At 56.3% G+C, this 22,863-nt stretch overlaps 1 protein-coding gene across 3 annotated transcripts in view; it reads left to right on the top strand.

Moving 5' to 3' along the window:
* SIK3 (SIK family kinase 3) overlaps window positions 1-22,863 on the top strand; it is a 116,251-nt gene that overhangs the window by 88,021 nt on the left and 5,367 nt on the right. For 2 of the 3 annotated variants that reach the window (XM_019480672.2, XM_019480671.2), the window contains 15 exons: window positions 4,087-4,205; window positions 4,417-4,527; window positions 4,708-4,851; window positions 5,596-5,673; window positions 5,783-5,892; window positions 6,671-6,824; window positions 7,366-7,521; window positions 8,767-8,837; window positions 12,391-12,534; window positions 16,312-16,462; window positions 17,445-17,570; window positions 17,850-17,935; window positions 18,629-18,738; window positions 19,269-19,626; window positions 20,288-21,162. In XM_019480672.2, coding sequence (XP_019336217.1) covers window positions 4,087-4,205; window positions 4,417-4,527; window positions 4,708-4,851; window positions 5,596-5,673; window positions 5,783-5,892; window positions 6,671-6,824; window positions 7,366-7,521; window positions 8,767-8,837; window positions 12,391-12,534; window positions 16,312-16,462; window positions 17,445-17,570; window positions 17,850-17,935; window positions 18,629-18,738; window positions 19,269-19,626; window positions 20,288-21,162 — 2,793 coding nt within the window. The remainder of the gene's footprint in view (window positions 1-4,086; window positions 4,206-4,416; window positions 4,528-4,707; window positions 4,852-5,595; window positions 5,674-5,782; window positions 5,893-6,670; window positions 6,825-7,365; window positions 7,522-8,766; window positions 8,838-12,390; window positions 12,535-16,311; window positions 16,463-17,444; window positions 17,571-17,849; window positions 17,936-18,628; window positions 18,739-19,268; window positions 19,627-20,287; window positions 21,163-22,863) is intronic. The other variant, XM_019480673.2, reaches the window with a different exon arrangement.

Below are 22,863 nucleotides of genomic sequence, written 5' to 3'. Positions count from 1 at the left end.
TCCACATGGGGAGGTGTGAGGAGCCATGTGGTAGCTTTGCCCCTGGATGTGTAGCAGGAATGTACCTGTCTTTGTATTTAAACAGTCACCAGAAAAATCACTTTGCCTCCCAGTAAGTTAGGGGTAGCTGACATATTTGAATCCCAGTAGAGCTGTTGGGGCCCTGGCTATCTTGGTAAGCTGATCCTTGCTTTCTTTGCCAAGCTGGCTGAAGCTGCAGTAGTTTGGCAGACTCCATCTACTCTTCCTCCTCCACCTCTGCAGGTGATCACATGCATGCACATACATTTATATCCTTCCTCTGCGAGGGACAGCGGGGCTGCCTTTTGAGGGCTGCCATCAGCCTAGGATATTTTCATATGCAACTCCCATCTCTCAGCGCTGGCCTGGCCTGCTGCACCTTGCAGGTGGATTCAGTAACAGCATCCAAGCTGCCCACCAGCTCTCCAGAGGCTTCAATATCCCTGGCACTGGGGGCAGGGAAGAGGAAGCGGCTCGGGATGAAAGAGTCGGAGCATAGTTAGACTAATTGAATGTGTATCCGTCCGAGCCGGCACGCTTTGTACCAGAACGCCAGGATCCTGGGTGTGGGGGTGCGACGCTCCTGCTGCTGCATCTCTGAAGCTGCCCTCCTTTATCATAGTGGATCTGCAAGACAATATCTCAGCATGTCTCAGTCCTGTAAATGATGCTCGTACCATGCCCAGCTCACTTACGCATGAGCCTGCATTATTAATAAACAGCGCTTCCATAATAAAGCTGTGGTGTTAATTTAGAGTTGAATCCTCCCTCTCAAAGCCATCCTCAGGAGGCCTGTTTGCAGGAGATTACTGCAGTTCTGGCCGCCCTAAATTCTTAACGGTAGTTGCTCTGAGTGTATTTTAAGTATATTGTTTTTAATGCCCGTCATCCTGAGGTCACCCCTGTGCCTCCCCCTGGACCGGCCAGGGCAGAAGGATGCTGCAGTGCCGCTCGGTTTCCACTAGTGCTCGCACCCTGGCAGTCAGCACTAGCTCGTGGTAGTAACTGCCAGCCTCGAGTTCTCTGGCTGCTATAAATTCCAGGAGTTGTTTGGGGACACGTTGGGGAATGAAGGAAAAGACGTGCAAGTTAATGGTGCGCTCCTGTCCTCCTCCTGCACTCAAGGGCACGGCTTACTGAGTCAGGCTGGTTAGTTCCCAGCCTTCCAGCTGTGGGAGCCTGGGCTCAGCACACGCTAGCCTGTGACCTTCCCTGTGCAGCTTGGCCCTGTTGGCCATTGCTACTCAGGTGGAGCTCAGACAGCATTGGCAGCACTACAGAAGATTAGCCTCATTCTGTCTGTCCTTGGTCCTGTCTAGGATATACCTTTCTCTGATTCGGTTAGATCTGCCTCGCTTTCATAAGCACCAGATTGGCCCCGGGTTTTAAATAGACATTAGCTCTGTGGGCGTGTATGTGCGTGCACTGCTTTTCTGGTACGTTGTATTTTAGGAGTGCTGCTGCTGCTGCATCCTATTTCCATCAGAGCCCCAAACGAGCCAGCAGCTGAGGCTGCCGGAGGCTGGAACTGATGGTCAGATCCTTGCTGTAGCTAGGAAACTCCCGCAGATGCTTCCCTCAGTAGCAACATCACTTGAGAGCACCGATTCCTCCTGTAACACAAGACTCATCTCTTTCCTGGCTTGTGTGTGGGAGCGAGATCCTGCGGCACTACACTGCACCTCCCTTTTAGGCAGTGCTGACCAAGAGCAGGAGAGGCAGGACCTGCCCCATGAGGGGCACAGGACCCTGCAGCAGGGAGGGACCCTTGCAGAATGAGCCCAGACAACCTCCCAGGAGCCTTGTCTCTGCAACGCACAGTACAAGGCCACCACCCTCCGTTGTCTTTGGACGTGAGTGTCTGAACTGAACCTTTGCGGTGCGCTCTGGGTGAGGAGGGAGCAGAGCAGTAGCCTTGCTCTGGCTGGCTCAAGTTAAAGCCTTAGTGGCATTTCAGTGGTTTGTTGGTTTTTGTTTTTTTTTTCTTTCACAAAAAATTAGTCCCCTTTGCCAGGAGGCTGGAGGGAATTATTGGGCGTTTTATTTCCGCTCTCGTCTGTGCTTTCCCCTGACCAAGGCCCTTTCTGAAGCCATTGCTCCTGAGAGCGGCATGCTGCAGTTGGCAGGGACGGGTGGGGCGCCGCCAGGAGAATGAGACAAGCAGCTGGCAAGCTGTGCGCAGCCGGGCCTGCTGCGAGCGCTCGCGAGCTGCCCAGACTTCCTGCCCTGCCGGCATTCATCTCGCAGGCACCTCAGGAGACCCGGGCATGCAGAGGTGCGCTGCCCTGTCCAGGCCGAGGCTAGAGTAGGCTCTGCTTTCTGGACTCCCAGACCAAGAGGCAAACTATGCTTCAGGCTGCTGTGACTGATCACAACAGGCATGTTGGCCATGTGAAATCCTCCCCTCTCCTTTCTTCTCGGGGGTGGCTGCTGTGCCCCCACACCCTGGGAGCTGCTGTGTGTTGCCTCAGCTGCTCACTGCCGGACTTCTGCTCACGGTGCTTGGACTAGGAACTGAAAAACTCCAGTTTTGTCCTCGGACGTGCCCTGTCCTTCCAGCACACCTAGACCTGCTCTGAGCTCTGGGGAAGCCTTGACCCTGCCCTGCTAGAACACTTCATGCAGCAGATGACTGACTGACTTCATGGGCAAGGGCACCTGTATCCTCCCTTTCCTGAAGGGACTCTCACTGTGTCCCTGTAGCTGGCATCGTTGGGGGATTAGAGCAGTGGTGAAGGCAGTGGCAGCTGCAATGGTTGGTGCATCCACAAGGGAGTTTAACCAAGGTACTTGGCTGTCGGAGCAGATGAGATCAGCCAGTTCTGGGGAAGATGCTGTGTTTAAACGTGGTGCAGCCTTTGACTAGAGCACGCATGAAGGGAAACCTGGATGTGGCCCCTCCCCATCTACATAGTAGCGTAACTTGTTCAAACAGGGTTGATTTTATTTTATTTTTTCAGCATCTGTGCTATGAACGTGCATCTTGGGTTGAAACCACACTTGGTTTTCCTGCACGTCTTTAATGGTGGAAAGAGGGAATGCAGCCCTTGTGAAAATGCCTGACTTGTTATCTGCAAGCAAGGCCCTTGACTGTGCTCCGAAGGCATTGTAGCTCGCGTTCTACATCCTGCTTGATGTGAGCACGAGACGTGCTTTTCTCTGGTTCCAAATTGGACTTGTCCTCGGTCTGTTTGCTGGGCATTCAGGTCAAGTGTGGCGGCCGTGCCTGTTGTTGTAAAGAAGCTGCCGGGGAAATGTGCGTTCCTGCAGTGCGCCTGCTTTGGTTGACCCTGCGCTGGCAGCCTGATGGATGGCTATTGTGGTTTACCCTTCAGCCTGCCTTTGCCTGCCCAAGCACAAGCAAGCAGGCACGGGTCGAGGCGCTGCTTAGGGATTGGAGTGAGCAGCACGCTGAGGCATCTGCATTACACTCCTTGAATGAGAGTTGTTTCTTGTTCCTATTCCATGTTAGAGGACCATGCTCGCCTTGGGGCCTGGCTGGTTTGTAGGGGACCGAATGGCAGGACAAGGGTGTCCTAGTGCTGCAGGTGCTTTTGAAGCAAGCTTTTGCAAAATGTAAAGCCCCTGGCAACGTTAGCATAGGCTTTTAAAGCCAGTTATTGCTCGCCTCGTGTCATGTAATCAGCAAGGTAAATGCATCATAGCGCTTTCTGTAAGGGGGGTGGAGAGAAGCAGAGCCATTGCTCCTGGGCCTTTGACAGTCTCCTCCTGGTAACTAAGCCGTCTGGGGCTTAGAACACCGTGCTGCTGTGGAATCCCTTGACTTTGGGCAGGGGATCCTGTTTGTTTGTTCTCGGCAGAGCCGCGTGCGTCATCCGTGATAGATCTCGGAGCGTAGCCTCAAGTGTCCAGAGTTTGCTTGTGTCGCAGACTGAGGCGGGCATGATACTAGGTATGGGTGTGTTGTTGTGAAGGACTTTAGGTAGTGTAGTGCCGTGGGGCTGTGGAAGAAGATGCCTTTCCCAGCACAGTGCCAAGCCACCCCTCTCGGGAGAGGTTACCCGTCACTCCTGGGTCATTCAGTCTCTTGATGTTCTCTCGTAGAATGCGAGCACTTGATCCGCCACATGCTGGTCTTGGACCCAAGTAAGCGACTCTCGATGGAACAGATTTGCAAACACAAGTGGATGAAGCTTGGGGAATCGGATGCAGAGTTTGACAGGGTGAGCAAGACCCAGGCACTCGTGTCGGGAGTGGGGCTCTGCCTGCTTTATGGGGGAGGGCTGGAGTGAAGCAGGGCACAGCCTTATGGCTGCTGCTTCTCCTGGACAGCCTGCTGGCACGTGGGTCCTGGGCCTGACGTCAGGTGTGGAGAGCAGTGGGCGCTGGCCATCCCACCGTGCTGTGCGCTGAAGGGTATCTGTGCTCTTGCAGTTAATAGCAGAGTGTCAGCACCTGAAGGCCGAGAGACAGATGGAGCCGCTCAACGAAGACGTACTGTTGGCAATGGCAGACATGGGGCTGGATAAAGAACGCACAATACAGGTACCTCCCAGCTTGCATTGCCCAGATTGCCTTGCTGCCTCTAACTGTTGGAAAATGTTGGTGTTTGTGGCCAGTCAAACCTGGTAACTGACTGCCCCCACGGCAAACCTGGGGGGCCTAACTTTTACTACTGGAAGGAAAAGAATTAACTTGTCCTGTCCTTTTTCCTTTCCCTTCCAGTCACTAAGAGCTGATGCCTATGATCACTACAGTGCAATCTACAGCCTGCTCTGCGACCGACTGAAGAGACACAAGAACCTGCGTATTGCCGCCCCTCCCAGCATGCCACGGACCTTGGCATTCCCCACACCAGCAAACATCCAGGTGGGTGCTACATGTCTGGTGCCTTTCTGTCCCTGTAGCATTGGGCATCGCTTGTTCCCCAGCCTGGTAGAGTGTGACTCCCCCTCTGTGTAAAGCTAAAGCAGGTTGTTTTGCTGAAGAGTTGGTGTTTTGTGGGTGTCAAGAGAACCAGGCCCCTGGGGTTTGCAGTTATCTGGTCACTATAACGAGATGTCTTCTGGTACCTCTTGTGCCATGTATGACCCAAGCTGTTCATCCTCATTAGCATGCAGTGTTGGTGCCAGAACTGGAGGAGGAGGGCAGGTACTTGGCTGGGAAGCAGAGTGCCATCCAGCTGGGACTGCTGTGGGGAGGTATCAGAGGGTGGTACAGGCTGCTGTGTGGCAGCACAGGAGTTGCTGACCCTGGATGAGAAGTGTGGTCCAGCAAACACTACAGAATCCTAATCCCGGTTTGCTTTCTGTTAAAAATGCTTGAGGTCCTGAGATGAGGACATCTTGGGAATACCTAGGTGTCTAGTGGCCAGGACCTGCACTTGCTGGTGGGGGCAGGGAGGAGGGTGTGGGAGTGCTGGGATCTCTGCCAGAAGTGGTTGCGAGGGGGTGGGAAGATGGCATCCTCACGCATCCCCAGGAGTGCCCTAGTGAGTGGGTGGTCAGTGACTTGAGGTTAAACAAGAGGTGCAGCCCAAAGACTTCTTATCGTGTTAGAAATGAAAGAAACCCAAGCCTGGTGCTCCTGACTTCCCTTCCTTCTGCTTTGCAGGCAGAGCAGGCAGGCAACCCAGTGAGCATCAACGTCCCACAAGTCCAGCTTATCAACCCTGAGAACCAGATCGTAGAGGCAAGTGACTTTCCACATGCGAGTTGTGTGCCAGGCCCCTCTCAGTGCTCTGAGACGTGGGGGATTCCTGTTCTCCCTTTCAAAACCTCTCCTACTTCTCCCCTGCCAGACTGACGGAACAATGAACTTGGACAGCGATGAAGGGGAGGAGCCGTCCCCAGAAGCCCTGGTCCGCTATCTGTCCATGAGAAGGCACACGGTTGGAGTGGCTGACCCACGGTTAGTGTGGAGCAGAAAGGGCGGGAGCTACTTGTTTCCATCCCTCTGTCACCTGGATATTCTTTGTGCATCTCCAGGCAGTGCTGCTCTGGCTCTGTCTGTCTGGAGCCACCCGGGCACAGTGCTGGGTTTTGATTTAGGCATTGGCTTGGGTCTCATCAGAGGTTCTCTATTGTCTAAGTAGTCTGCTATATCGATAAGTGATGGGTTCACATCTAGTGGGGAGGGAGAAAAAAGCCCAGTCCCCTTGATTCCCGCAGTGTCTGGCAGCTGCATCTCTGTCTTCCTGCACCGCGCACTCTGTCAGCTGGGACAGTCGGGCAGTACTCCTGGAACTGCAGCCTTGGCACGGCTGGGGCAATTTTTTTTCACTTACAAATGCTGTTCATATCTGTGCCCGGCTCGTGGGGCCTCTCCGCTCAGGACCAGGGGATCAATTTCTGTTTCTGGCTGGCTTTGTTCAGCGGAAGCAGTGTTGGCCACGATTACTGACCTCCTTTGCCTGCGAGCCAGCTCGTAATGCATTGCTGTCTGGAGCCTGGGCTCTGTGGTGCCAGGCACCATTGTGCGTGGCATGAATGGTTGGCTCTGGCAAATCCCAGTTCTGAACCCAAGGGAAATGGGAACTGGGAAATGGAAAAGTTCCTGCTTTTAGTATCTGGGGCATTCTCCAGGGTGGTAGAAACCCATGCCAAGAGGTGGGACTGAGCATAGCCAGAGTGCAGGTACTTGGGTTTGGGCACACACTTAAGTTAAATCTCTGGATGTGTTTGCACAGCACGGAAGTCATGGAAGATCTGCAGAAGCTCCTGCCGGGCTTCCCACGCATCACCCCCCAGGCTCCATTCCTGCAGGTGACTCCGAACATGAACTTCATGCACAACATCCTGCCTATGCAGAGCCTGCAGCCCACAGGCCAGCTGGAGTACAAGGTACTCGCTAACTGTCTGTTCCCAGTCGCAGCTAGCAGCTCACAGTGGTGGGGGCTTGATCTTGTACTCTAAAGGTTTCATGGCCTGGCCTCCTGCTCTGTTTGTTCCTGAGGCTTGGTGCTGTTGGGTGTGTCACTTCATCCCCTGTGCTAAAACCAAAGCCAGATGGAGCGAGGGGGGAAGATTGCAGTGCCTGCCCTTGTGTGACTGGGGGAACTGGGAGGTAGTGGGGGATTTCACTTGCAGACTAGCTAGGGGGCCCTTACTTTCCTAGCTTTGCAGCCTGCCTGGTAGCAGAAACACAGGGCTGGACCCTCCTTCTAGCTGTCTCTGACATCCTTTGGGTTTGGGCAGCTCATTGCTCTGTCTGTGCCCTGCTTTTCCCACCTGGAAAACACCTGTGCTAATTCCTCTCCTCCCTGAGGACAGTGTGGCTCTGTTGCCTTGGTGTTAGTCCCTTGAGGTCCCTGGGGGGAGAGGGCCTGAATTGCTGGAGGAAGCCATGGTATCGGGGAGTAACTGGGGCCTGTGTTCCTCTCAGGAGCAGTCCTTGCTGCAACCCCCCACGCTGCAGCTGCTTAACGGGATGGGCCCTCTGGGCCGACGGGCATCTGATGGAGGAGCCAACATCCAGCTGCACGCCCAGCAACTGCTGAAGCGTCCCCGTGGCCCGTCCCCACTCGTCACTATGACGCCAGTGAGTAGGGAAAGCAGAATGGATCTGTGTTTATAAATAGATGCTCTCGCGGGCAGGGTTGGCAGTGAAATCCAGGAGGGGAAGGGTTTTGTGGGAGAGCTGGAGGGGCAGACGCCTCATGAAATTGCAGCCCCAAGCCTGGCAGGGATGCACCACCAGCCTCTTGGCTCAGCTGCCCTCCGGAGGGACTGCTGTGCTGCAGCCTCTGGGCGCGCTGATGTCACCTTTTGGGAGCCATTCCTGCTCCTGGCCTCGGCCCTGGCCCCTCTCTGCTCTCAGAGGCAGAGAGGAGGGGGCTTCCCTTGCCAATAGCAGCAAGCACCTGCTGTGGCCATGCATGACAGAGGGGGGTTGGTCGCCTCCTTCTCCTGTGCAGAGCTCAGATTTGCGTCGCTCCTTCCATTCGTGTGCGACTCCACAGGCCCCTCGCCTGGCCAGTCAGCCCTTCGCTGCGGCTGTGTGTAGTCTGGTTTGCTGATGCCATGGAGCCCTGTCCTGGAGTGGCACGCTTGGCTCTGGCATCTGCTGGGGCCGTGCTAACCATTCAGAGGCACGGAAATAACCCTCAAGCCAGCCCTGCCCTCGATCCCACCTCCCTCTCATTGCGGGCATCGCTGTTCAGGGGCTGGCTGCAGGCTTCTGGGAAGGTGCTTTGCTCTTCTCTTCCTGTACGTTGAGTCCCTTACAGTGCCTGCCTGTTGTCTGGGCTCTTGCTGGCCTTGTCAGCATCCCTTGGTTCCCTTAATCACCTGCAGGATTTTCCTAGCTCAACAGGCCAGGGCAGACTTCCTGTTGCTGGCACAGGTGTGAAGACTGGAACAAACGGGATTACTGGGTGGCTGCCAAAGCATCTTTATCTTATGAGTTCTCGGTCCTAATTAAGAGTTCTCTCCAGCATGCTCGGGGGAACTGGGATGTATGTAAGCGTCATGCTAAGGCAGCTTTTACTGCTCTTGTGCTTTTCTCAAATAGAGAAGTTCAGCTCAACCTCTCCTGGGCTTTGAGGTGTTAACAAGGGGATGTTACTCCCTTGACCTACCCATATTAATTTCTTGCTTATGCCAAAGGGAGGAGCAGTTCTTTGAACCTTTTAAGCCTGAGAGGGTCAGGGGTGTGTTTGGGAGTCTTGGGGGCTAGTCTTTGTCCTGGGGAAAGCATATCCAGAAAGTCTGGTTCCTGCTGCCCAGGACAGCAGTGAATGAGCTGCCTCTGGAACCCATGCCTGCTCCTGTCCTCTCTTCTCAGGCGGTACCAGCAGTTACCCCAGTGGATGAGGAGAGCTCTGATGGGGAGCCTGATCAGGAAGCTGTGCAGAGGTAACGTCCCAGCTGTTAACGTTTGCCCTGTGCTCGCCCTGTGGTGTCCTGCAGCTGTGCTAAAAGCCATCTTGTTGCGGGCAGCAGGTGTGGAGCGTGGTGGAGGCCTGACCTTTCCTTCTGCTCTGTGGGTCCTTGTTTACATAAGGCAGTCACTCCTTCTGTCGCTCCCAGGTGCCTACAAAGCTGGCCCCAACTGGCACCGGGACCTCTGCAGGCTGTGAGCAGCAGGCTTTGGAAGACTCCACACAGGGCACGTCTTTGCTTCGGGTGTACCAGCATGCAAGCCAAACTAACCTGCCTAGGTAGTGCTACGTGCCTCACCCTCGTGCTTCCCTGCTGACCATGGGGTAGGAAGAGCTCATCTGTGGCCTGGGTGTAAATGCAGCTTTTGGACCAAGACGTGCAGTAAACATCCAACTCTGATGCCTTAAATGAAGTGAGCTTACTAAACGTGTGCGTGTCTGTAGGCAAGGGGACTTCTGTGGTGCTGGGTCCTGAAAGTAGTCTGCTCTGATAGGAGAGGGCACGGGACAGTTATCCCCAGGCAGAGTACACATGGGGGTTCTCTTTCCTCTCTCCCGAGCCCTGGAAATACTAACACTGTCCTTGCTAACATTTCCTTAGTAGCTTGGCGTAGTTACTTCTCTGCTAACCAGCTGGTGCACCACACACAGCAGGCACAGTTACAAGATGGTCCAGATCAGACGTAGCACATTTCTCCAGGTTCTTTGCCTAGAGCAGGCACTTTCTCTGGTGTCGTGATGTCATCCTTCCCAGGAGGATGCAGATGGCTTCTGGGGGCTGGCAGGCAGTGTACTGTTAGTTTTTTTTCCCCATCCCCTTTGTTCTCAGTGCCATGAAACGAGGGGTTGGTCTGAGCTGAGAGGAGCCAAGCACTGTGCACATTACAGGACCCCTGTCCCCAGTGTCAGGGAGGTTCTGTGAGCCATCGGCAGCACGCACCCTGTATCGCATTCAGCCAGAGGGTGGCTGGAGGAGTGCTGTGGGGCCAGCCCTGGACATGCTTATGGGTGTCACAGGTGAGGCCCATGGTCTTCAGGTCCTGTGCAGATTGCTCTCTTGAGCTGGCATTTGAACGCTCTGCATCAGCCCCTGCTCTCTCCAGGCGCAGCACTGCTCTGCTCCTTGGGCTACTCCGCGGACCAGAGGGACGTACCTGGAGTCGTTCCAATTAGGCACAGTCTTCTGGCTCTTGCAAGTTGCAGCATGTCCCAGGCCCAGCCAGAGTCCGAACATTCATGTTCTAGTCTCAGCTGACACGGGCAGCTCAAGAGCTTGGGTCTCTTTGGAAGTCGGTCGGACTTGGGTGTCAGAGGGCCTAAGTCTCTGGAAAATGGGACGTGACCCCTGAGTCACTGAGGTCATGTCTGTACCATAGGAGTGTGGGGTCCCCGTGTATGAGCCTGCCCTGCCTACTGGCCCCTGCTCACACACCAGACCTGGAAACACACTGTGAAGCCACTCTAGGGTGCTCCCCAGTGGCAGCTCTCAAGTATGCCAGAGACCCAGGTGCAGCTGGACACCCTGGAGTACATCCTTCAGCACGTTCCCAGGTAGTCTGGAGTGTGCGAGCAGGAGCAGATGGCTGCATTCATCCTAGGACCTGCCGCTGCTGCTGTGGGGTAGATGGACCCGTGGCTGCTTTGGGAAACATCAGATCCTTCCCATGTCCGCTGCACCCTGTGGGCCGTGACCGCTGGCTGACCTGGCCTGAGCAGTGCCAATGGACACGTATTAACTCTCCCTCACCCCAGCCCCCTCACAGACTGCAACATGCCACCAGTCACCAGAGTTAAAGAGCAAATACTATTAACGCCAGCAGCAGATGCAAATATTTATCTTTTCAGATCACTGGTTTGAATGTCCTCTGTGCAGCCACTGCACAGAGCAGCTTCTGCGCCTGTTTGTTTTAGGCTGCCTGACCTTGAAATAGTGCACATTCCTCACCCTGCTCCCAGGGCAAGGAGCAATCGCATCTGCTCCAAGCTTGGAAAACTCCCGGCTGCCCAAAACACTGGTGCTGTTCACCTCTGGATTGTTCCCTGGAGGCTTGAAATGAAATGATCTGAGCAAACCGCAACTCTAAAGCGCTTTGGGAAACTTTCCCTGGCTCCATCCGATGGTTCTCAAACAGCTAATGGCACGAGCCTTGGCCAGTTACCACGCTGCCAAGCACTCCCCATTCTCTTAACTTGCTACTGCTTGTTTAAATGGCTAAGTAGCTTGCAGGGAACAAGACTGTTTCTGAAGCAGCCAGCAGCTTTGCTAATTGCTGCGCTTCCCCCTACCGGACATATTCTAGCTGCAGTTAGAGATCGTAAAAGCGAGTGTCTGAATCCCCTGTTGGTTCTTGTGGCTTTGCCTGCTTCAGTTGGCTTGCTAGGAAGAGGCTCCTTACTGCAGCGAGCTCCAGCAACGATGGCAGCACAGCTGCACCAGAGTTGGCTGTGGTGGGTGGCGGGGCATGCTCCAGGTACAAGCCTTTATTGTAGCCTGTTCCTGGATTTTACTCAGAGTTGTCACCACTGCTAGCCCTGCGGCTTGGCAGAGAGTGCAGGAAGTTCTGGGGCAGAGACGTTCTCTGCCATCTCCTGGGGCCAGGCTGAATCTGGCCCTTCCAGCCTTGGCATCCTTGGTGCCAGCCCAGCTCCAGAATCTGGGCTTCTTGCTCCTCACTGCCCTTCTTGATGCCCTGGGTACTTGAGAGCTTCCCTTGTGGAAACAATGGAGTCTAGGAGTCGTCCTAGACTCCATCTAGGAGTCCTCCACCTGGAGGGGGGTATCATCCTGGTGCCAAGACTGCTGCTCCAGGGAGTGGACTGTGGCAGGCTTTGCTTCTCAGTCTGCCCTGTGTCTTTTGCTGTAGCTGTCTGAGCAGCTGCTGTGCCTGGCATGCCAGGCTGTGCTGCACCTGCTGGCGTGGGGCTAGATGGCGCCCTTAACACGCCACCAGCCGTGTGTGTTGCTCTTTGCTTGAACCATGGACTCAGCCTGTTGCAGGGGCTAAGGCCTGCAGGCAGGCTCGAGCAGCACCTCTGCTCCATGTCGAGCTCTCTGGCTCAGCCCTGCTAGCGTCACTCCTGAGCACTCCCACTGGTTTCTTCCCATACACAGGGAGCGAGACTGGCAGGATGCAGCCCAAGCTGGTACTGCTGCACATCCCTAAGGAGAGGGGGAGCAGAACAGCTTCAGGGGAACCAGATAGAGGGCAGCTCGGATCACTGCCAAGCAAAATCTCACGGTGCCTGGTTGTCCCCCGTAAGGAGGAGGAGGGCTTTCCTGCAGTGGTGAATGGTCCTTAGCAGCTGAGTCTGTTGTCCGCTAAGCACTTCATGTCTTCTTCGTTCAGTAGACGATAGCAGTTCGGTTTTGCTTTTCCACAGGTGTCCTACAACTCACAGCAGGCTCTGAGCACTGCAGCCAGCCTTCTTCCTTAATCCTTGCTCTGGCTTCCCTGCTAATGCTCCCCTTTTCTGGAGTGTTCCACTCAGGCTCTTCCACTTATGAAATGTGCTCCTGCTTGTTGCAGATACTTGGCAAATAGGTCAAAAAGACACACTCTGGCACTGACCAACCCTACAGCTGAAATCCCTCCAGAGTTGCAGAGACAGCTAGGACAGCAGTCTTTCCGATCCCGGGTTTGGGCTCCACATCTGGTACCCGATCAGCACCGGTGAGTAGTGGCACCGGCCGTCCGGGCAGCTTTTTGCCAGGAAACCCTCTCCAACGTCATCCAAAATGGAGGGCAGAGAACGCCCAGCTTGGCAGGGACGGGGTTGAAAGGAAAAAGGAGCAGACCTGCAGAGCAGATACCGTTTGGCCTTGTGGGACAGGCCCCTTGCCTGCTCAGGGCACATTGCGGGGGCTCTGCCCACTCGTGGGTGGGGGCCAGCTGGCTCTTCCCCTCCAGCCCCACTTCTGTGGCTGGAGATGACTTGCCAGGATGGCTGCCGTTGCCCAGGGGTGGGGAGCGAAGCCGTGTAGTTCAGGGGAGGTCTTGTTAATGGACTAGCAGGCTCAGCCCTATAGCGAGCAGCAGATCTGCTGCAGAAGGTTCTGTCGTGACAGGCAGCCCGGAGGCTGCGCCAGCAGCAACCGACACAGGTTTAAAGGCCTCGCTGCACCAGAGTTGTGTGTTTTGACTGCAGAGTCTCCTCACAAAGCTACCCAAGTCACTCGGGTCATGATCGGATCCCCTTCTGGGGACGAGGGTGGGGAGGAAAAACAACTGCTGAGACTTGGGGGGACTTGCTGCAAGCTGCCGCTGTGGGGGTGGGGGGCCCTCCCAGTGGAGAGCACCACTCGTTCCACAGCCGCCTTCGACACGGCAGCACCTTGGAGACACGACTGCCACAGAGAGCTTGAACACTGCCCCTGGTGGTGCTGTGAGCGCGAGGAGGGCTACACGGGGTCCAAGGGCAATGCTCGCTTCACTTTGGTGTCGGGGCTCGGAATAGCAGCTGCCCAGCAGGCTGGGATTTTGCTCCTCTAAATCCCCAGGCCAGCTCATGCTGGCAAGCTTGACAAAGCACTTTGTATTGTAGCCAGATACCTGCTGAGCTGAGCACTGATGTAATCAGCAGAGACAGGTGAACTCTGAGCTGACTGCGACTGCCTCCCTGCCACGCTGGAACTTGAGAAGAGCAGAGATAAGCGCTCACGTACCCTGAAATAACCACCAGGTAGAGGCGCTGGAGGGAGAGAGGCAGGGAGACAGAGTGGGGCCTCTTGGACCCCTGAAGAGCCTTATGGAAGAGAAGAATATCACTTGCAAAGTCAATAAGTAGCAGCTCTGCATGCCCCGTGTTTAGGGTCCCTTCAGACTGCAGGCTTAAACCAAGCCATGCTCTAATGCTGGCAGTTGGCATTTATAAGTCTCTCCTAAAGCAAGCTTCTTCCTGAAGTGGAGCTCTCAACCCCCTTCTGTGTGCACCCTTGTGGTGGCTCCTTCCAGATGCACAGAGTTGAGCACTGCACGTCACTCAGAAGGCTTGTACATGTGTGCAGCTTTCGGGCCTGCTGGAGATGGTAGGAGAAGCAGACGCAGTACCTTGGAGCCTGTATCCCACACACCTCGCCACAGGCAGTGGAAGACTGTCTTGGAAGGGGGCGTAAGCGGACCTTGATTTGGCGTAACATGCAGTGAGCTGTAAGGCCTTGGTTCCTGGGCAGCTGCCAGGTCTCACTCTGGAGCTCAGTGTATTTTGAGCCCTTGTTATGTACAAGCAGTTTGAATCAGGACACATTAATGCCTGGAAGCCATGCCAGGGGGCAAAGGGCAGTACTGCTGTGCATTGCCCAGGCATGTTTGGGCACCACCAGCCTCACATCCCTCATTAGCTCTCTACCCACTGCTGAGCCAGGTGGAAGGGCAGGTGGGGCTGGCTGGCCAACAGGTACAGCAGTGCAAAAAGCAGCAAAACAGCCAGCCAGTGCAGCCTTAGCGGGACCGCGGCTAGCGTGGTACTTGGCAAAACCTGCTGGGCCGGGCCAGTGATGGTAATGGGAACCGATATGCCAGAACCACTGGGGTGCAAGCGTCTTGCTTCCAGGCAGGAAGGACACCTTCCCTGGCTCGGAGCCCGTCCTACTTTCAGAAGAAGCTCTGACTCAGAGTTCATGTGCACCCAAAGCCCTGTTTGGTTTCCTGAGCTTCAGCTGCGAGTGGTGTTGGGGCCGTGTAGACTATCTGTGGCTCGTAAGCAGATGTGCCACAGAAATCCTGCAAAGAATCCCACCAGGTTCCTCCGCGGGCCAAACCCGTTGTTGCAGCTGTACTGTTGTCTGTCTCCCTGCGTTCCTAACTTATCTTTGCAGGGAGCAGAGTCTGCCTGGGCAGACACGCTAGCGTGGTCCTCTTTAGGGCAAGGTCTGGGGGGCAGTCTGTGTGAAGACAGCAGGGATACCCATTCCTTTTAGCCGTACTCGTGGTGCAGAAGGAGGCAGGTGTGTGGCTTTGGTGTCCAGGAGCCCAATTTGAAAGGGAAATTAGTTCCTGGAAAATTTCTTCTCTGAGCCCAGTTCTGAAAATAAACCCTGTTGCTGGAAGGGGCATTTCACAAGTGCTCAGCCATGTTTATCCTCCTAGGAAGCTCAGCCCAGGGATCAGCGGTTGATTTTTCTCAGCATCCTACCCATCAATTCCATGTTATCACACACCCAGGCTGTTTGGCTCTGGTCAGAGAGGGCCTGGGAAGCACAGAGGTCCCTTCCCCCTCCCCTCCCACCCCACCCCAGTGCAAACGCATCACATTCCTGCTCCTCACTTTCCCCTCGAGACTGGCACACCTCTGGAGTCCAATTCTCATTTGCCTCCGTGGCTGCAGGGTACGTCATTGCTCTGCAGTCAGCAGAAGTCTCCTTGCCCTGGGCGGCTGGCTTATCCAGCCATCAGCAGCGATGCTCTAATTCAGGAGTTCTTATCTCCACGTCCTGGAGCCCTAGAAATGTTTTGCAACTGGGGTTTTGTCTTCCCTGGCTTCAAGCTAAGAGCTCCATGCGGCTGTAGCTAGTTTGGGGGGTTTCTCCCCACATCTGTCCCTCTGCAATTACTGGGCATTGCCAGTCTAGAATGTACTTGGGGCAGGGTGCCCTTGCCTCCAGGGTTAGAAATGTTTGGTGTAGCCCAGCTTGGAAGTGGAAGATCTTGGAGGGCTGTCAGTGTGCATGCTGAGAGGAGAGGCGCCGTGCTGCTGATCCTAGCAGCAGAGGTGCCTGGTCTGAGCTAGCAGCATTCCCAGCTGGCCCCTTCTAACTGGGAATGTCTGTTCACCAGAGGACCCGAAGGGATAACCAGGACCAATGATCATAAACCCCTCCAAGACCGTTTTAGGCTGGACACAAGGAAAAACTTCTTTACTGTCCGAGCCCCCAAGGCTCCCTCCCAAAGTGGCGCAGGCACCTACTCTGGACTCGTTAAGGAAACGATTGGATGCCTATCTTGCTGGGATCCTTTGACCCTAGCTGACTTCCTGCCTCTGGGGCAGGGGGCTGAACTTGATGATCTTCAAGGTCCCTTCCAGCCCTAATTATCTATGAAATTCCTAGTGGGAGATGTGTGTTCCCTAGCACGCTGTCCTCCCACCTTGCTGGATACACGTGGGTTAGCGAAGATGTCGCTGTGCAAGCTGTGAACTGCAGGTGGGGTGCTGGAGGATTAAGCAGGTTCTTGAGATATTGGATGTAGATGTTGATGGGTGCCTGGTACCTGTGTGCCGGGAGCTCCCCAGTTACCACCCGGGCCATACTTGGATCAGACTTCCAGAAGCACGGAGCTGCCTGTCCGGCGCCAAGCATACTCGCCAACCCTGTGCCCTGACGGAAGCTGTACACTAACGTGGCTTTACTCCTCAGCCAGAAGCAGGCCTCACCCCAGGCGAGTGGGCAGGGAGAGCCTGGCGAGGCCTCGTAGGTGCAGTGTGCATCGCTAACCCCCTCCCCATGTGTTCAGTTCTGTTTACAAGGACTCAAACACCCTGCACCTCCCCACGGAGCGCTTCTCCCCGGTTCGCCGCTTCTCCGACGGTGCCGCCAGCATCCAGGCATTCAAAGCCCACCTGGAGAAGATGGGCAATAACAGCAGCATCAAACAGCTTCAGCAGGTATGGGAGGGGAGAGGGATGAAGGGGCCTTTAAGAGTCCCTGCAAAGGGGTGCTGCTTGTGTCCCTGATGTCCTGGTGCAGGGCACAAAGGGGAAAGCTTTTGCCCCAATCTGCCTCCGGGCTCCCAACATTGCCCTGCTCCCCGGCTGGCAGCACTGGCATTCCTCTTCTCCAGGACAGGTGAAGGTTGTTGGTAGCATCATTACAAAATGTACTGTGGCCTCCTGCTCAGCTCACTTAACATCCAGGAACTCCAGGGGCTTTCTTCTGTCATAGGCATGCAGCAAAATATGCTGGAAGCATGTATAAGATGCAGGGAGTCTTGCCAGGAGCCTGATCGTACCTGTGACCCTTGCGATGCACTCTCCATGAGACTCCAAAAGGCATTTGTCCTTAGGGTTCTCTCTGAGTCCCAGGGTTTGTTTTTAGGGCTGTGCAACCTGCTTATGGGCCACTCTGAATACAGCTGCAGGAGGTGGAGCCCTGTCACTGCACTGCCCTGAAATCCTGCTGCAGGGAAAGCTGAAGCTGCCGCGATATCTCCTGGTCTTGAATGTTAACATGGCTCCTCTCCAGCACCCCATGGTGCTTGCTGGACAGCCACCTCGCATGCTTGGGCTGGGACATAATGTGCCAGGTGCTTCTTCTGAAGTTGGTGGGAGTCCTGTCCCCAGTTTCTCTGAGCTGCTCTGGACCTGAGAGGCATTTTAGCCTGCCATGCAGCGGGAGCACAGGATGCTGCCTCCACGTGACTGGGGCTTTATTTTTGCAGTTGAATGAAACTAAAAGGCCCCCACTTAGCACTACAGACACCCATTTTCCCCACTGCCTGAGGGAGCTGGCCTGCCCCCACCATTTTGCCGCCAATGCTGTGGAGCGGGATTTCTGACCTGTGGTCTCTCCACCCCTGAAGCCAGCAGGGTGAGAGCTGGGGCACGTGCTGGGGGAGGTCATGCCATTGGTGTGCTGCATTCCCCGCAGGAGTGTGAGCAGCTGCAGAAGATGTACGGGGGGCACATGGATGAGCGGACGCTGGAGAAGACGCAGCAGCAGCACATGTTGTACCAGCAGGAACAGCACCACCAAATTCTCCATCAGCAGATCCAGGTACTGGGGCTTCCACCAAGCTCCTGGAGACCTATCGGGGTTGTCCTGTGCCCTCGCAGACAGAGCTGTTGGGTGGGCCAGGGCTGGGAGTTGAGAGGGGCAAATGGTGCCTGACAAACTGCAGACGGTTCAGCCCTGCTGGTGGGGTGTCAGGAGCTTCCGTCTCAGGTCCATTCCTTGGGGAGCCCGAGCACGCCCGAGTCCAGGGATTGTGCTTCTCTTCGCATGAAATCCACCGATTACAAATGCTCTTCTTTGTTCCCTGCCTTCCCGGTGCAGGATTGCATCCGCCCGCCTCAGCCATCGCCGCCTTTGCAGGCTGCCTGCGAGAACCAGCCCGCTCTGCTCACGCACCAGCTCCAGAGGTAAAGAGACCGTTTTGCTCTTGGCGAAGCTCGTGGGAAAGCTGCGTCTCACTGATGCTCTGGAGTCCGTGCCAAAGCCCCTGAGCCAGCTTGGGAGCATGTAAGGTTGGCGTGCCAGGCCTGCTTCCCAGAGCATGCATCCTGGCCACGGCAGGCACGCAAGGAGCGTGCATCTTTGGGAATCACCCGCTCCTTCGTACCTAGAGATGGTTGTTAGGACCCAATGGCGCAGCTGTTGTAGAGCCACGTAATGGTGCTGCTGCCTTGTGGTTAGCTTTAACATGAGCATTCCCAGCACCTTGTTCCCCAGGTCATTCCCAAATGCATCTCAACCCCCACCAGGCCCCTGTCAGCTAGCACTCAGCATTGTCCTCACCTTACAGAGGAGAAGGGCAGAGGCTTTGGGGAATGGGAACAGGTGGGGGTTAAGGGGACCCTTTGGCTATAGCTCACAGAGTCAGGGATAGATCCAGGGTCCCTGATTCTGCTCATCCTAACTGCTGAGCCATGTCCCTGCCTAGATGGCTGATGGAGCAAAATGCTCTTAAAATAGAAGTCCTGTTGTTTTGGAGCCTCCGTGAGGGCTTTTTAGCATTTCTGTTTTTAAAAAAGCACTTGATTTCGGCTCTAAAAACTGAACGAGCGTCTTAACCAGGAAGCCAGACTTATGGCGGTGCCTGTGTTCTCATGTAGGTTGCGGATCCAGCCATCGAGTCCACCCCCGAACCACCCTAATAATCATCTCTTCAGACAGCCAAACAGTAGCCCCCCTCCTGTGAGCAGCGGCATGCTGCAGACTCACGGTAAGCACTGACAGTTTACCAAGCCATCTGTCCTCCTCTTGTGCAGGCCACTTGTCAGAACCTTATGGTTTTATAAAGCACTGGGGAAAACAGCTCATGGCTTTTTTCCCAAATTCTGGGTCCTTGGTGCTGCTACTTGATGATGCAAAAGCCTTTCCATCTGGCAGATAGAGCGGGTGTTATCGAGAGCTTGCAGGGGATCTTGCCAGCTGGAATGTGTTGTCACATCTCATGTTATGAGAGCCTTACTTATTGCTCCTGGGGGTGGGAGGGAGGGCGGTTGTTCTCTGGGTATGCGAATGGCCACATCCCCGCATTGTCTGTTCCGCCTTACAGGCAGTTTGAGTCATGACCGTAGCACCGTGGCATAGCACTGCTGGCACCTCGCCTAAAATCACAGCCGTGTCCGGTGCGCAGACCCAGGTCACGTGTGGCCCAGGCTAGCTCCAGGCTCTGGGTAGGGTTGAATGGAGCTTGCTCTGGAGCCTTGCAGCCATGAAGCGCAGGTACTGAGGGCTGGTTCTCCACAGGTGCAGCCTCCCAGTCCCAGTTCCAGGGGATGCCTTCCCACAACGCAATCTTCCAGCAGTCAGGGAACTGCTCTCCTCCCCCCAACATGGCGCTGACGTGCATGGGCATGCCGCAGTCGGCGCAGCAGCAGCAGGTCACCATCCAGGTGCAAGAGCCTGGTGACGTGCTCAGCAGCAGCCTCCTGCAGGGAGCGGCAGTGGCAGGGCAGGGCATGCCCTCTCACCCCCGAGCCATGGCCATCAACCCAAGTGCCAATCAGATCCAGATGCACCATCGCGCCAACCTGATAGCCTCGCTCGCCTACGGTCACCGGCCACTGTCCAAGCAGCTCAGTGCCGACAGCGCCGAGTCGCACAGGTAAGGCAGCACTTGTGCCCTGCTGGCCTGGGGCGGGGGGCAGGAGAGAAGAGAGCTGCACTCAGATGGGGCCTCTGGAGCCTAGTGCCCAGGGGCAGCCTTCCAGCTTGCTGGGCACAACTCTCCCTGCCAGCTGCAGGGAGTCGGCTGAGACCACTGCCAGCCACCGCTCAGTAGCAAGGGCCTGTGCCCTAGTTAGCAGGGGAGAAAGAGGGTGCAGGCTACGCAGCTTGTTCTTGACGGCACGCACAGCTTTCCCAAGCTGCCCTTTGTTCCCACATTGGTGGGGGCATCTGCTAGCCTTGCGAGGTCTGAGACCTGCACTTCCTTGATCCCTTTTGCTCTGGCATCCCCAGGTCTCTGCAGGGGTGTTGGGCGCCTCTTAGTCACAAGCACTCCCTTCAGAGTGTGACACGAGGCCTGCGCTCCCCTGGAGTCCAGGCACGCTGCCTCCTTGGCTCTCCCTAAAGCTGGTGCTCTGTGCCGGCCATCTGTCCCCTGGGTGGAAATGCAGTGGGCTCCGAGCAGGCCCCAGATCCACCGCATGGACACGTCCAGAGAAGAGAGCAGGAGCATCCTGGGAGCCTGCCTTGGGGTGCCCGAGTGCTGGGGGGGTTGTCTGGAGCAGCTGGCCCACAATCTCTGTCTGTGTTGCTTGCAGTCTGAATGTGAACCGGTATCCCCCCACGAACTACGACCAGGTGCACTTACACCCCCACCTGTTCCCCGAGCAGTCCCGCGTCTCTCCCAGTAACTACAGCCCGTCAGCGGGGACGGGGTTCTCCCCCGCGCAGCAAGCCCTCAAAGTCCCTCAGCTCGACCAGTTCCCCAGCTTCTCTCCAAGCGCGCAGCAGCAGCAGCACTACACAGCATCAGCACTACAGCAGGCCCTACTGTCCCCGACGCCCCCGGATTACAGCCGACACCAGCAGGTACCACACATCCTCCAGGGACTGCTCTCCCCCCGGCACTCACTCACGGGGCACACGGACATGCGGCTGCCCCAAGCAGAATTTGCACAGCTCATCAAACGGCGGCAGCAGCAACAGCAGCAGCAGCAGCAAGAACTGCAAGAACTGCTGAGGCACATGAGCCAAGGCGACGCGGGGAGCATGGGCGCCAGCCTGGGACAAAACCTGCCGGAGCGTCAGTCGCTGTCTTTGCCTTACCAGAACGCTGACGCGTACCCGCCGCACAGCAGCCCCCAGCATCTCCTAAAAATCAGGGTGCAAGAATGTATCCAGCAGGTCCCTGCGTCAGTGCCGCACGGATACGCGCACCAGCCGGCCCTGGTCCATTCGGAGAGCATGGAGGAGGACTGTGCCTGCGAAGGGGGGAGGGACGGCTTCCCCGACAGTAAGAGTTCCAATGCGCTGACCAAAGGTTGCCACGAGAGCCCACTGCTCTTAAACGCGGGAGGACAGGGGGACCCAGACTCTGTGCTAGGAACTGCTAGCCCCGCACAGGAGCTGGGGACGCACCATTACAGACACCAGCCAGCGGCCGGGTTCAGTAGGAGTAAGGTACCCAGCAGAGGTAAGCCCCCTTGCTGCCGCGCTCGCGTGTGCGAAGCAGCCTCTGCCCCACTTGGGCTTGGCTTGCGTGTGTCCACCCAACTGGGCGAGGTGGTTGGGATGTGCCTGACAACACGGCACGGGCTGGATTCCTTTGGCTTTGGAGGCCTTGGGTCCTCCAAAAGGCTGCTGCCACGTACCTGCAGGAGAGGTGCAGCACATCGGGTTTCCACGTGGTCTTAAGACAAGGGGCAAAGCAACGGGCTGACTTCTTTTAATGCAAAGGTGCATCCTTCCAGGGAAGCAGGCTCCAGGCGTTTAGACCTAGCCTCCTGCCCAGGCCTGGCTAGAGCAGGACCCTTTCCCCTGCAGCAGCGAGGTCTGCCTCCTTGAAGGCCATCAGCCTCGTCTTGGCACCCATGTTGTGCGGGTGCTGTGCCTGGCGCAGGGAGCAGCACAGGTCCTTCAAGCTGCTGTCTTGTCACACTCCTTGTAGCATGTACATTCGGCATGCCCCGAGCCATGGGGGATGTGCATATGAGAGAGAAACAGGCCTGGGCAAGGAGTGCTTCCTTCCCCCCGGCCCCTCAGACTGCCCTGGGTTGGCGGCTCTCAGGTCCCAGCTCTGTGGCCCTGCCAGACCTTGCATTCTCTCCTGGCCTCATGTGTCCAGGCACAGAAAGGAGAGGGCTGCCTGGTGCGAGGTGGCCTGCGGACAGTGCTGGTGCCCGCTCTTGCTGACCTGGGCAGCTCTTCACATGGACAGAGCTAGACAAACTGCTCGTCCAATAGGTAGAATAAGATAATGAGCCAAAAGGAGACTTCCTGCCTTGCTGGTTAGTCTGCTCAAGCCCTGGTGTGCGGGGGGGAGAGGGAGGGGCTTTGGCACCGAGTGTGGACAGGTAGAGCTGCGTCACGCGAGCTGCCTGGGGAGGGAGGTGCTGTGCACACAGGTGTAGCTGCCTGACCCCTGTGTCTCCCTGTGCTCACCTGAACTAAATGCACCTGCAAAGGACTGCTCTGACCCCAGGCTAGTCCCACCAGCTGGTTTACCTTTCCTGCTGCCCCATTCAGGGCAGCCCCCATGTTCCCGGGAGCTCTGTGCAGGCGAGGACGAGGTGGGGTGCCTTCCCATGGCCAGGCCTGCACAGCTGCACTGAAGTTCCTTGGCGTTCCCCACAGCAGGGGAGCAGACCAGGCTGCCACGGCCTGCTCCTCCACTGCTGCTGTCCTCTGCCAAAGCTGTTTGTACAGGCAGGGGAAGCAGGCTGCTGGCAGTGGCAGGCCCGTGGGCACAGCCCACTCGGACAACTGCGAAGGCCGTGTGAGCAGCAGCCAGTATGGTGCGTGGGTGGCAGCTCACTCTCCTCCAGCTCTCCCCAACCTGCTGTTTTCCAGGGAGCTCATGTTTGCCTCTGTTTGTCCACGAAAGTTACACTTTTTGAACCACATTTATCCTGGGGACAGGCCAGGCCAGCTTGGGGCTGCGGCAGAGCCGCACTCTCACAGTAAGAAACCACCCCGTACCACGGGCGTGCAGGTCTCTGACCCCCTTCCAAAGCCAATGGGACGGGTGAAGTGGAGGGGAACAACAGTGGAGGCATGGTCCGAGCAGGCAGGCTGACAGCTGGACCTTTGGCTTGGTGTCATGCCACGGAAGATTTGAATGCAGGCACTAGGCCCCACAGAAGGGGCTGGTGCTCGCCGGATCGCGCACCAGCCG

This window comes from Alligator mississippiensis, chromosome 16, assembly GCF_030867095.1.
Source record: "Alligator mississippiensis isolate rAllMis1 chromosome 16, rAllMis1, whole genome shotgun sequence".
Lineage (NCBI taxonomy): Eukaryota > Metazoa > Chordata > Crocodylia > Alligatoridae > Alligator > Alligator mississippiensis.
This window is presented reverse-complemented; position numbering and strand designations above follow the sequence as displayed.